This window comes from Dreissena polymorpha, chromosome 3, assembly GCF_020536995.1.
Source record: "Dreissena polymorpha isolate Duluth1 chromosome 3, UMN_Dpol_1.0, whole genome shotgun sequence".
NCBI classification, from domain to species: domain Eukaryota; kingdom Metazoa; phylum Mollusca; class Bivalvia; order Myida; family Dreissenidae; genus Dreissena; species Dreissena polymorpha.
The window spans coordinates 81427410-81441708 of NC_068357.1; the positions used below are offsets into that span (position 1 = coordinate 81427410).

Genomic DNA, 14299 nt, shown 5'->3' on the forward strand with positions numbered 1-14299 from the left:
GTGTGAGCCACTTCATACGAAAATGGGTCTTATGCCATATGTGGCCAGCCAAGTTCCAGACCAGCCTGTCTAGTCCCACAGACTGGTTAGAAGACAAGTTGTTCACGATTGAAAACACCAAACCTTGCATTGCTTTATAGCAGACAGAAAAGCTCCTGAGCAGACTGCACTTATGCGCAGGCTGGTTTGGATCTTCACTGGCTGCATATGGTATAAGACCCATTTTGGCATGATTTGGCTCTTACATTTAACATGTGTGCATTATTGGGGATGCATCCAAACAGATTTATAGATACTATTGTTGCACAGGTCACAAACCTTTGGTAAAACTGTAATATAGGATTTTATGAAATTTTGGAAAACACAACCTCATTATCGTAGCAAGTTTATTTACAAATCAGGTTAAACGAACAAATATTAACATTATTTCAACTGTTGATGTTTCCATGAAATAGTGGAATGCCCAAAGATATAAATAGAAAAATACTTGGAACCTTGCTTATACAATCAGATTAAATTTCATGGCATAAGAAGTATCAAGAATTATCACAAAACAATAAAGAAACAAGTAAGCCATATATATCTATATATAATAACCAATCAAAAAGTCCCTAAGAACCTTTGCTATAACAGAAGAGCTAGCGAAGCTATTGTATCATTTACTGTATGTCAAAAAAAAATCTTAAACATTCTTGTTGCAATATGCTAAACACAAACATTTGACAAATTATGTATGGCATTTATTTTTAAACAAGGTCTTATTTTAACAATTTTAATATGCAACATAATTTTTTTAAACTAAGATTTTTAGTTGATAATTTAACTAACAGAATAACGTAAAATAAAGCTTATAATTTATTTTTGTTCAGCAACATTTGTCCATGATCTTCAACAATTTGCAATTTTGTGCAAAATGTGCCAACAAAATTCCTCACAACAATCTAGCACTCTTATAACAGCCAGTCTTCAAAAATGATTGTTCCCTCATGTTGTGAACAGAACATACGCCGCATATTTGACAACTAATTGAGCCTGGTTCTGGGAAAACTGGATCAAATGCATGTGTGTTAAACTTCTTCCCATATTAGCTTGTGCTAAAAGGCACAGGCTAATCAGGGAAGAAACTTTCCGCATAAACTGAATTTTCCGGCTAGAAGACCTACTGTAAACAAAAAAATTCATGAAAGCGGAAAGCTTTGTCCCTAATTAGCCTTATCTGGGACAACACTTTACCCGCGTGCATTTAACCCAGTTTTCCCAGAAACGGGGCTAAATTTCATGACAATTTTTCGGCACTTATTTCATGACGGGCATGGCGACAGCAGGTCTGGTTACTGTGGCATCCTCCCCGCGCCACATCTGAGTCACCGTCTTGAGCTGCGTGTAGAAATTGAGGCCCTGAAATACAACAAACATCCAAACATGTTAAGCTTTCATCATCAATTTCTTAAAATGTTGAGATGTCCAATCTAATTAAATTAGCTAAACCCAGTACTATTAACAAGAGTTCCTACTCTGTCAGTCCTTACACATAAGTAGTATTATCTCATTAAGTTACTTATATGTAACTAGCCCTAATCACAGTATTGAAAAAAATCCCCCCTCCACATTGTTAAATGAAAAATTGGACCCTGTGGGTATCAAGTTTAGACCAAACGGGCATTATTTTTAAACAACTTTTCTAGAGAACCACACAAATATGTTACAAGGCAATCGTTGGACCTTGCAGTTTCAGAGGCAGAGTTTTTAATGTTTATTTACTATGTAAGTTCATATTATCTATTTCACGCCTGGGTGCAGCCAGTGTTGATCCTAAGGTCACAATTTGATGAAACTAAGTAGAGGCCCAACATACAATGCTACAAACCAAATAAGAAACATCAGGGTGTTGTAGTTTTTATAGAATTTATATTTTACTAATTAAATCTATAGCAATACCACTAATTTTTCTGAAATAATGTTTAAAATGGCACATTCACAATTTCATATCATAAAGAACAAGGGCTGTGTTTGTGAAACACAATGCCCCCTACTGCGCCGCTTTGAAGCCATATATTTGACTGCTGACCTTGAGGATGACCTTGACCTTTCACCACTCAAAATGTGCAGCTCCATGAGATACACATGCATGCCAAATATCAAGTTGCTGCTATCAATATTGCAAAAGTTATGACCAAGGTTAAAGTTTTGGGACAGACACACACATACAATGACAGACAGAGAGGCCAAAAACATTATACCCCAGATCATTGGATAAGGGGCCATAAAAGTTGGAGAACTTTCTATCAGAGAGTATATTTAAGCCTGAAATGGGAGGAAAATGGGGATTTTCTGATTACATAATATTTTAAGGGGATTAACTGCATAGCTAGGCACCACATATTGACAGTTTAAAGTCCTTGCAGAATTGTTAAAGCTTAATGGCTTCACCCTACTCCTTTCTGCTTTGATACACAAAACACTTCTGAAGATACTTGTTTCACTGGAGATACTTGTGTCAAGGCCTATACCTGTTTTCCATAGAAGTTTGTGTCACCCATGAAGGAGCCTCGGGATCCGGTGAATGAGAACATTGGTAGTGGGACAGGAATAGGAACATTGACACCAATCTGAAATAGCAAGATGTGTCAAACTGTTAGTGTCAGGACCCACTTTATGTGGAGTATGGAATGCAGAGTCTGTCAAGAACTCCACTGTATAACTTTCCATTCATATTTATTAATTAAATGTATTCAATAAGTAAATTATATTTGATAAAATAAATAAATTGTTCAAACCATAGTACCTATCACATTAATCATTTGAATTCAATATCAAACAAAACATATTTCATTGTTCCCACCTGACCAACATCAATCTCCTGAGTGTACTTCCTGGCTGTAGCCCCGTTGGTTGTGAAGATGGCAGTTCCATTACCATAGCGATTCTTGTTGATGACCTTGATGGCGTCGTCCAGTGTATCCACCTCCATACTGACCAGCACGGGGCCAAAGATCTCCTCCTGGTAACACTTCATCTCAGGCTGAAATCAGACCAGGGCTATATATACCTTTTACCTGAGTGGTTTAAAACTTTACCACACAGATATATACATGTATCAGCCTCATTCTGCATGTGCGTTAGGTGTTGTCCCAGATTAGCCTGTGCAGTGTGCACAGGCTTATCAGAGATATCATTTTCAGATTAGAATTGCTTTTTGTTAAGAGAGACTTCCTTTAAACGAGAATTTCTATTAAAGTGGAAAGTGTCGTCCAGGATCAGCCTGTGTAGACTGCACAGGCTTATTTGGGACAACACTTTAGGCCCATTATTTTTTTGGACCAAAGCTCATATGTTGACACCATTGTAGTCCCTATGAAAATCAAATTAAATTTACGACCTTTCTAACTAGATTGTAGTTGTAAAGGCTTCATTTCCAACCCTGAGATACTGATGAGCAGCATATAGCATAAAACCTGAACTGTGTGCGAGTTACACTTTAAACAATTTTAGTAAATTGAACGATCATTTTCTATATTTTTCATCATTAGCCATATATTTTGCAAACAAGCATCTATTTATTGAGATTTGCCAAATTCTGCTGAGATCCTAAAAGAGCAAAAAACATTAACTAGCCAACTAAAGCTAACTCAAACCCTAAATGCATGGTGTGATTTAGAGTGATATCCACCTTAGAAAAGATAGCATGCATTATAACATTTGCAATTGTACCTTCAACTTGATGGACCAAGAAACTTATTCAACTTATATCTTTCACCGTATTTGATTGTATTTGCTGAAAGGAGGTTACTGTAAACAGACATGTCTATGCCATTCTAAACTGCCATTTGTGTATACAGCAATGCAAATTAAATATTATTTTCATATATCAACCATACTACAGCATACTTTAACATTATGAAGAATGGTGGGTCCGACAAAGTTCCCCTTGTCATATCCAGGCACTTTGATGTTGCGCCCGTCCAGAAGTAGTTGGGCCCCCTCGTCTACACCCGACTGAATGAGACTGCAGACGCGCTGCTTGGCGGCAGGGGAGATAAGTGGACCCAGGTCAGCATCAGGCTCATGACCTAGTTGCCAAATATTAAGTTTGAAATAGGTTGTTTGTATTTCTTAATCCAGCTCCACATGAAAAGGTTTTTTTTCATTTATACAAAATCAGAATCAATCTATCAAGCAATGAATGTTCTTTTAACTGCCAATATGATGAAAGATTACATCATTATGAGGATGAAGATATATTATGATGGCAGTCAATCTGCATTTTGTTATATTTCAGTTATTTAAGTATGTACCATTGTTAAAAAGCTCAACCACCTTGTATTACAGTAATTACTCTATGTTTTCGGACACTCTTAAGTCTTCAGACACCCCTTTTTCGTGACTCTTAATTTTCGGACACACGAGTTTTCGTCCATAATTAATGTCTCGAAGTTTTTGGTGAGTATATTTTACAGCGCTATTTTACCAAATTTCGGTCCTATTTTCGTTATTTAATGACACTTCGATCATGGGGTTTTACAACCAGATTTACATCATAAAACATGATAGGTGCATGCCTGAGGGCAACGGACCATTACATTTGCCTTATTGGGTAAATATCCTTGTAAATCGGTATTAAACAATGGTTTCGCCCGATAGCATAAGCGTTATGACAATTACCAGGGGTAGTGCCAATTAACAGTTCAATTATCTACCGCAATGGTACTACCCCTTCTCAGTAAAATAACCGTGACAAATACTAAACGCTTCAAAGTGTGATGCACCCTATTGCAAGTTTTACGAACAATGGAAGGTGTTAGACAACAACTATCGGAAATGAACAAACAAAGCATTCATAGTTTGCTTTTTTTATTGTGTTAATTACAGGTTCATACTAGCGAGTATCGGTACATCACATGATCATCTTTGAACTCGTTGGTCAAAGTACAACATTGTTGTAACTTTCTGTCAAATAAGTTAAGCATTTAAAACTATTTAAAATGCAGTGCATTCATATATAACTGTAATTTATACTATACAGCATGGTATTTTACAAGCGCGTGTTGTTACCGGTAGTCGTTGATACAACTGATGCTATTTTCGGACACTTCAATTTTCGACTCTAAGTTTTGGGACACCTGTATTTTATGAATATTTTTTGCATCTAAGTTTTCGGACACGAAAAAAATTAAAAATTTAAGTGTCCGAAAACATAAGAGTAATAACGGTACATATTGCAGTGCTCATTACATGATCTTAACATGAGGATTAGGCCAAAAATACCAAAAGTGATCACTGAGACACTCAAGTTTCCCATAAAGTACCCCGATATTACATGCACCTCACCCGCGTTGACCTTGAGCTGCTTTGCCCGCGCCACCAGCTCTGGAATCCACTTCTTGGCCTCACCCACAAACAGCGCCGTAGACAGCGCCATGCACCGCTGACCCGCAGCGCCGAAGGCTGCACCAACCAGCTGCCATTGTGAGAAGTGAATGTTTGTAAGAGATATCTGTGAGCATTTAGTCATTTTTAAGCATAAAAGTAAATTTATGTTGGCTGGGACCTGTTTTCTTAAAGATTCTACAAGAACTCTTGAAGCTACATGAAAATGTATTTATTTCAGATCTTTTTTTAAATCTATTTATTTCAACTTGATTGCATTACTTTTTTACAGATATTTAGATACTTTTAGGTCTTTCCTGTCAAATATAATTTAAGTTCTTTCTATGGTTGCTACATTTTGACCTATAAACTCTCAACGCACAAATACATGCTTGGTGTTTGAATATTTCATAATTACCTGGTTGAGAGTGTTTTCCTTGTTTGCATCTGGCATTATAACTCCATGATTCTTCGCTCCCTGAAAAGCATGAAATGCATAATAAGATACAATTTACACAATTTGCAGTAAATATTTCTTTCAAAGAGAAGGAAACAAGTAAAAGTTCATTTCAAATTCATCAAAATCACAGCGAGACCCACATTCTGATCATGTGTCAACCCTTTACCACTTAGATATGTATTTTTACGCATTTGTAGTCCTTTAGAAAGTTAAATATAATTAAAGACATTTCTTACTAGATTCAAGTTTTAAAGGCTTCATTTCCAACCTTTAGTTTCTGATGAGCAGCAAACAGCACAAAACCTAAACAGACTGCCAGTTACTCACAGGTTGTTCTGGTTTTATGCTGGTTGCACATAGCCATTTTCACTTTGCTTCTAAGTGGGAAAGGGTTATGACATAAATGTTGCTTCTTGACTGGCAACAAGCTTTTCCTATAATTTGACCAGGTTACCTAGTTTTTGGATGCACATGACCCATATGAGATGCTCAATAGGACAACCACAAGTGAGCTAAAAAAGTACAAAATGTTTACCATGTTTGACTGTACTCTTTTTCCATTTTTGGACCCTCTTTCGTAAATATGTGTTCCCTGTAAAATATAGCATAACATGTTACGACTAGTACAATTAAGTACTTGCTTCTTGTGATAAGGACAATGGCTTCATATTTAGAAGATCAACCATACAAACTTCAGTAACAATGTCAAAACAAAAACATAATTTTAGTGCGAATATATTTGTGATGTCGTTAAAAAATTTATTTGAAAAGATAAGGGGCGTTAACTGCACAATTAAGACAAGCTGTGTTTCTTTGTAAGTGGTTTTAAAAAGTGGGACTGACAGACGGATGCAAGGACTAGGAAAACATCATTGTCATTGTCACAGGCTTATAAGGGATGACACTTTATGTTTTATAAGAATTTTTCTTTTAAAACAAAAATCCAGTGTTAGCGTAAAGTGCCACCTCTGATTAGCCTGTGCGACATGGGACAACGCTTTACGTACATGAATTAAGCCTGGTTATCCCACAGCAAGGCTCAATTTTATTTTTTTTAAACCTTAAAGGTTATTAAAAGTTACTTACTGCCTGATCTGATCCCACAAATGAGATGGCCTTAATATCAGGATTATCACAGATAAAATTGACAGCTGAAAAAAGGAACAAAGAGCTGTGTAATGAAAGACAAAACAAATACACCAAATTATTATTATAGAGTTTACAAATTTGCAAATCAATTAAATTAGTAAAACTTACAATTCACCTTACCTTAAAAACGACGAAGTTAATAAAACATAATTAATTGAAAAGAAATTTACAGAGAAACATGTTGGTTGATTGTGTTGAAGGTTAAGTGGCATTTCATTTCATATCAAATTGCTTTATGAATAAATAAAGTTTTGGAATGCCTTATTGAAGAATATGAAATCAAAATTGCATGAATATTTACTTTTAAATACAAATAATGTTTTTACTTTGGACTCTATTAATTTTGAAAATTCTAAATGGAAAACACAGTCAAACTTTCAGTAAAAATAAACCTCCATCATGGCAAATAAACATCTAAACCTAATTCGAAACCTGTAAGGCCTTCCCTTTCTATGCTTCATTTCAAAACAACATCCACTGGTAATTCATTACCCATCATTCACATAAGAAAATCATATCTAAGAAAGCCTACCATCGTGAGCGCCATGAATAACATTCACTGCTCCATCAGGGAAGCCTGCGTCCTGCGCAAGTTTCACCAGGAACATGGTGGCACCAGGGTCACGCTCTGAGGGCTTCAAAACCTGCGTGTTACCTGTAATCAGCGCCACTGGGAACATCTGAAAAACAAAAAAGCAATCGTCAAATTAACATGCATGGTCCAACAAAACATTAAGTTGATAACCAATAAGACACATACAATGGTTATGGATAATTTGCATGAAAGTAAACGTACAAAATAATAATTTCTTTTAATAGTTTCAGGCAAAACAGAGCCACAAAAAATTAAGGCTGAGGATTCTCTTTAAGGGACCTTTTCACGTTTTGGTAAATTGACAAAATAACAAAAATTGTTTCAGATTCGCGAATTTTCATTGTAGTTATGATATTTGTGAGGAAACAGTAATACTGAACATTTACCATGTTCTAAAATATCTATTATATGCATATTTTGACGATTTAAAAACCTGAAAATGTTCAAGTGTTGCAACGCAAAATGATTGAATAATTGAGAGAGTTCTGTTGTTGTTGTTATACTTTGTGACACTAAAAAGGGATTGCTTATAGAAAGTATAAAATACATCACTCATTGTATGAGCATGGATAACCGAGTGGTCTAAGCGTTAGACTTTTACTCCAGGTGTGAGTGGTTTGAGCCCAGTTGAGGGTTGCTTTTTTTATTTTATTTTTTATTTTATTCTTAGATTTTACTGGAGAATTTTAGATCCAATGTTTAAATTCATCAATATATGCATTTGATAACAAACGTTAATACATGCCAAAATCTGTGAAAAGGTCCCTTTAAATATGCAGGGCATAAATGTCAAGTGATTTCAATCCAAGAGATACTCCCGCAATTTTTTCATTTTAAAAATAACAATTGCAAAAAAACTGTTGTATTTTACTAACAGAAAACATTAAGTGTGCAAAGAGGTAGTGGAATGGCCCATAAAGACAGCTTGTTGATGGCAATAAACATTTGACTGCCTCTTAAGGGACCCATTCCAGATTAAGCTAGCTTGGGGAAAAGTGAACACTTTTAAAATTGAATGAAACTATCATAAGGGGATAAAATGTGCCAGATTTATTTGTACCTAGAGATTTGCTGGCTTTTATAAAGTCAAGCCATATCTGATATAAGAATATTGGCAGTAATTCACAAGTCCAATTCTGTATGATTAAACATAGACCATAGATAAATGTTATCACATTGTGTCAAACTGACACCTTTTGTTTATTGAATATCGACTGAATTCATGCTCAATTCATTTGGTGCATAATGCTGCACTTAATATGTTAACTTTTGAAAAAAATGTGCAATTCCTGCGCACATTTTCTAAAGTCATGTGCCACAAAATGTGTATACTAAAATAACGCATCTAAATATTAACTGTTCTACAATACTTTTGTTTTGTAATAAACACCATGATATTTTAGTCATCAAATAAGCCTTGTTTTTGGGAAAACTGGAGTTAACGCATGTACATGTACTTTAAGTGTCATCCCAGATTAGACTATACAATCCACACAGGCAAATCAGGGACGACACTTTCCGATTGTATGGTATTTTGTTTGTTAAAAGAGGGTCTCTTTCAAACAAAAATCCAGTCAATGCAGAAAGTGTGGTCCACAATAAGCCTGTGTGGACTTGACAGGCTAATCTTGGACTACACTTACTGACATGCATTAAGCCCAGTTTTACCAGAATGAGGCTCAATGTATGCCTGCAATATCATGGTCTTCATAGAATGTTTAACATGTAATGTGGCTTTAACATACAAAAGCACCTATCCAGAGTGGGTTAATTGATGGAAAGTTGAAAGGAGTGATGCCTGCAATGACTCCAAGCGGTACCCGTATTGTGTAGGTGTCCATGTCCTTGGTTTAATGCATGTGCTTAAAGTGCATCCAAGGTTAGCCTGTTCACACCGGCTGGCATATTCTTCTTTTATGGATTCTTTTGCTTAAAGGAAGTCTCTACTTAACGAATTTCCAGTTGAAGCAGAAAATTTTGTGCCAATTCACACTTGCATTAAACCCAGCCCCATCGCCCCCCCCCCCCCCCCAAATGTATAATTAAATACACCAATGCACCTACCCAAAGTGGGATCATGGCTGGAAAGTTGAAAGGCGTGATGCCAGCAGTGACTCCCAGTGGGACCCGTATCGTGTAGGTGTCCATGTCCTTAGCGATGCCCGACATGGTCTCGCCGAGCTGCAGGGAAGTGATGCTGCAGCAGTGCTCGACCACCTGTAGCCCTCGCATCACGTCTCCCTCTGCGTCCACCAGCGTCTTGCCTTGCTCCAAGGTGATCAGACGAGCCAGCTCTTTCTGTGACAAAAATATCATTAAGAAGTAAAAGGTTTTTTTGCTCCTTTTCAGCCGTGTATGGATTGTCAGAAAACTACCCCACATTTGCACAATTGCACATAAGATATTTATGCCTAAATAAGAAGCACTTGTTAACGTCATTTGCAAAAAAAAGTATGGAACATTAATATTTACATGATAATTTACACAGGTAGTAGGACTAAGGTTCATAGAGAAATTAGAAAGTGGTTACATGTGAATATTCGCAAATCAAAATGCAGCATTGACATAAAAATCCATGCAATTATTCATACATGAATGCAAGACGTAAGCCCAAAAGCTCTATCATGTATATTTATTAGATCCTCACACCAACAATTCATACCTGTTTAACATTTATGTCAAATACCATATTTTTCCAAATAGAACAGAATCATTTCAAAGTGTGTGTGTGTATTGTGAAGTTTATGCGGTCCTTCCATATGGGATACGCTACTTACAATGTTGTCCTTGATGAGCTGCTGGAACTTGAACATGCACTGCTGGCGCGTGAGCACTGTGGACTGGGACCAGGTCTTGAACGTCTTCTTGCACGAGTCCACTGCGGCTTGCATCTCAGCCTGAGTTGCCTGGGGCACGCGCGTGATCACCTCATTGGTGGCCTAGAAACGCAAAAAAAATCACAAGTCTGCGCAAGCTTATCAGGGACAACACTTTACCCTTTCATGGCATTTTCGTTAAAAGAAGTCTCTTCTAAGCAAAACACTAGTTAAAGCGGAAAGTGTTGTCCCTGATTATCCTCTGCATACTATACAGGCTACTCTGGGACAACACTTTACTACACAGGCTACTCTGGGGCAACACTTTAAGCACATAAATTAAGGCCCATTTACCCAGGACTCGACTGGGCACATGCGTGATCACCTTCTAGATTGGTTACCTCCCCTTATCTATCGCTACTCTCTATATAGTATATTATAGTCAACGGAGTCAACGGCTATATTCAACGGGGGACCAGTTAAAACACCTCCTTGGTCACTGAGCATTAAAACAGTAGCAGCAGTTAGCCGGTATGTATCCCATTAGAACCCTTTCCAACTCAGATATTCATGCTGAAGTCCATTTGAGGTCCCTTAGAAAATTGAATAAAATTAAAAGCCTTTGTTCGAGTTTTAAAGAGTTCTTTTCCATTCTAAGATACTGATGAGCAGCAAACAGCATAAAACCTGAACATACTAAGTGTTAATTGAAGGCTGGTTTTATGCTGGTTGCATATGGCAATTATTATTTTGCTTCTGATGGGGAAAGGGATGACTGTGAGATTGCTGAAATAACAGTAATGTATGTGATGACAGCCAAAGGTTTTGAGGTTTAAATTGGTTGCCTTGGATTACAACCTGCGGTTTTGAGGTTCACTTTGGTAAAGAATAAAATAAAATAAATATTTGAGGTTAAAATCAGTGAGAAAACCTCAAAAGTTTTGATGTTGAAAAAAGTTTTATAACAAGCTTCTGTGTAAAGCAACTGTTTCTGGATCTCTTTTTTTAAATTGTCAATTTTCATATTCAGTTTAGGGTGTTTTTCTTACCCTCCAACACTTTTTCTATGTAAGGATCATATGTTTAGTATGGATACTAAGACTTGCTTTATAATTAATTACTGGCCATCAAAAGACATTTAAGACTGTTGTAAAAAAATGAATGACAGAGGGACTGACGGACTAACAGATAACGTCAATTCTTGTTCCCTCTGCCTTTGGCAGGGGTAATAATAGCAACTCAGAGGCAGGAAATATGAAGGTAACTAATTAAAGTATGTTTGAGATATATATCAACCGATGTTTTCAAGTGAATACATTATGCATCGTTTAAAATGCCTATATACACATTTATATAATCAAGTATAAACACAGAAAGATAAACAATCTTTAGAAATATCCACCAATAAAGGTGCAAAACTTTAAGAACAAGTATGTAATAGTGGTAGTAAACAAAGAACACTGGAACAGTTTAAAACGTAGATAGTAGAACAACTGAACAACAATACCAATAAGAAAATGACTGAGGTCAGGGCTATAGATAACAAGCGTTGTTGCGTTATAACGCAATTAAAATAACCAAAAACGTAATTAAATTCAAAATAAAGCGTACAAAAACGCAAATACAAATTTAATAACGTTATTCCCGTAAAAAAATTTGCGTCTCGAAACGCAATTCTTACGAACACCATTAATGCAGGCGTATTTTTTAGACTGTTTAGACTGTTTATTTTCTGTACAAAAATGTTTGCGATAGTTTATATGCCGTCCTATGAAGAAAAGAAGGCAGTCTTTCCAGCGGTTATCGATTTTTGGGCTATTATTGTAATTATTCGTAGACCCGTCCGATTTCTACTTTCATTTTCAAGGTATTCAACTGAAAATGACCTGAAAACAGGGTGCATCGCTTTGAACAGCCATAACTTCATAAATTGTGCAGCGATTTTCACGACAAAATTGGTCTTAACGCAAAAATGAATGAACTTTGATAAGAAATTCAGTAATTGTTTGTTGTTATGTACAGGTACCTTTTTGACTTCCATTTGTATAAATAATATAGTAACCGTAGTAGATTATTATTATATTATAATGTCATTCCCTAATATTACCCAAAGGAGTTAAAAAACTGGGGGTGATAAAAGCCAATTAAGCTAAAAAGTAGGGGGTGAAAATTTTTGCTAAAACTCTATTAAATTTACAAAAACCCAATTGTTGTCAAAACAGGGGGTGAATTACCCAATATACCCCAAAAAGTTATCTATAGCCCTGCTGAGGTAATAGAACAACTGAACAAAAATACCAATAAGAAAATGACTGAGTTATTTTTCATACTTAACCAGACCTGAACATGCTGAACACAGCAGGTAAAAACTTCATTTATGCAAACAAGTTTGCAGGTAATTTTCATTCACAAACATGTCTTGTACAATTAAGCTGAAGCCAAGTTAAGTGAGATTTGTGTATCTGAAAGTGTTAGCTTTCTATCTCAAGCCTAGAATAAATAAGCGCTGAATACAATCTGGCATTTGTGTGTGCTCTCCATAGATATAGCACTCAATCACCAAGTGAAAGACTCATAAAATATTGAAGTTACAAACTCTATTGATATTTAAGTTTAAAATAAACATTATTTACCATACAGGTTTTACAATGTTTAAGAAAAATACTGATTAAACTGGTTATTTTAAACTAGTTAAACACGGTTGCTGCTTTAAAATAAGCAGTTAATCTTTTTTTACGGTTTTCAGAAAAGTGAACCTTATCAATAATAGTTTCTGCACCCTAGGTTTGGATTTCACTCATAAATCATTATTTTGTATTGTTTTAGGAATGATCAATTTTGTCTACAAATATTCCATTCTGGTTAAACACACAAAAAGTCAGAACACATAAGTAAATCACTTTAGAGATGAATATAAAAGATAATATACTCACTGGATTATGGAGGTCAATCCATCTGTCTGTCTTTGAGTCCAAAAACTTGCCATCAATGAACAACTTTGTTGTGGGCTGAACATGTGATACAAACAAAATGTGATATAAACATACCGTCACCTTAATATAAATATAAGTAAGTTTTATAAGTCGTGTAATCTTTTTTTTTGGATTGTAGTTAAAAGTTTTAAATTGCAATGATACCAGTATACTACAATGAAAAACATGGGCTGTTTGTAAAACATACATGCCCCCCATAAGGGCTTTCAGTTGTAGTGGCAGCCATTGAGTGAATACGTTTTTGTCACTGTGACCTTGACCTTTGACCTAGTGACCTGAAAATCAATAGGGGTCATCTGCCAGTCATGATAAATGTACCTATAAAGTTTTATGATCCTAGGCGTAAGCATTCTTTATTTATCATCCGCAAACCATTTTACTGTTTTGAGTAACTGTGACCTTGACCTTTGACCTAGTGACCTGAAAATCAATAGGGGTCATCTGCCAGTCATGATCAATGTACTTATGAAGTTTAATGATCCTAGGTGTAAGCATTCTTGAGTTATTATCCGGAAACCATTTTACTATTTCGAGTCACTGTGACCTTGACCTTTGACCTAGTGATCTGAAAATCAATAGGGGTCATCTGCAGGTCATGATCAATGTACCTATGAAGTTTCATGATCCTAGGCCTAAGCGTTCTTGAGTTATCATCTGGAAACCATCTGGTGGACGGACCGACCGACAGAACGACAGACATGTGCAAAACAATATACCCCCTCTTCTGTGCAAAACAATATACCCCCTCTTCTTCGAAGGGGGGCATAATTAGGTACATATTGAGTCAATATTAATTTGACACTTTACAATTGTACATTAAATTCTTTATAATAAAATACACATGGATTTAAATAACATATGTTTTTCAGTTATTTCCATCAATCTAGAATTTTTTAGCAAAATGTGCTTCACCATACAC

General features: G+C 35.9%; 1 protein-coding gene across 3 annotated transcripts in view; it reads right to left on the reverse strand.

Annotated features, from left to right (window-relative positions):
- Positions 1-372: 372 nt before the first annotated feature.
- Positions 373-14299, reverse strand: part of LOC127874962 (methylmalonate-semialdehyde dehydrogenase [acylating], mitochondrial-like) — a 56920-nt gene continuing 42993 nt past the window's right edge. For all 3 annotated transcript variants that reach the window (XM_052419676.1, XM_052419677.1, XM_052419675.1), the window contains 12 exons: positions 13321-13395; positions 10349-10510; positions 9636-9869; positions 7509-7656; positions 6914-6978; positions 6363-6419; positions 5786-5845; positions 5329-5458; positions 3889-4070; positions 2843-3022; positions 2511-2609; positions 373-1398 (listed from right to left, as the gene is read on the reverse strand). In XM_052419676.1, the coding sequence (XP_052275636.1) occupies positions 1297-1398; positions 2511-2609; positions 2843-3022; positions 3889-4070; positions 5329-5458; positions 5786-5845; positions 6363-6419; positions 6914-6978; positions 7509-7656; positions 9636-9869; positions 10349-10510; positions 13321-13395 (1494 nt within the window). In that variant the 3' untranslated portion in view covers positions 373-1296. The remainder of the gene's footprint in view (positions 1399-2510; positions 2610-2842; positions 3023-3888; positions 4071-5328; positions 5459-5785; positions 5846-6362; positions 6420-6913; positions 6979-7508; positions 7657-9635; positions 9870-10348; positions 10511-13320; positions 13396-14299) is intronic.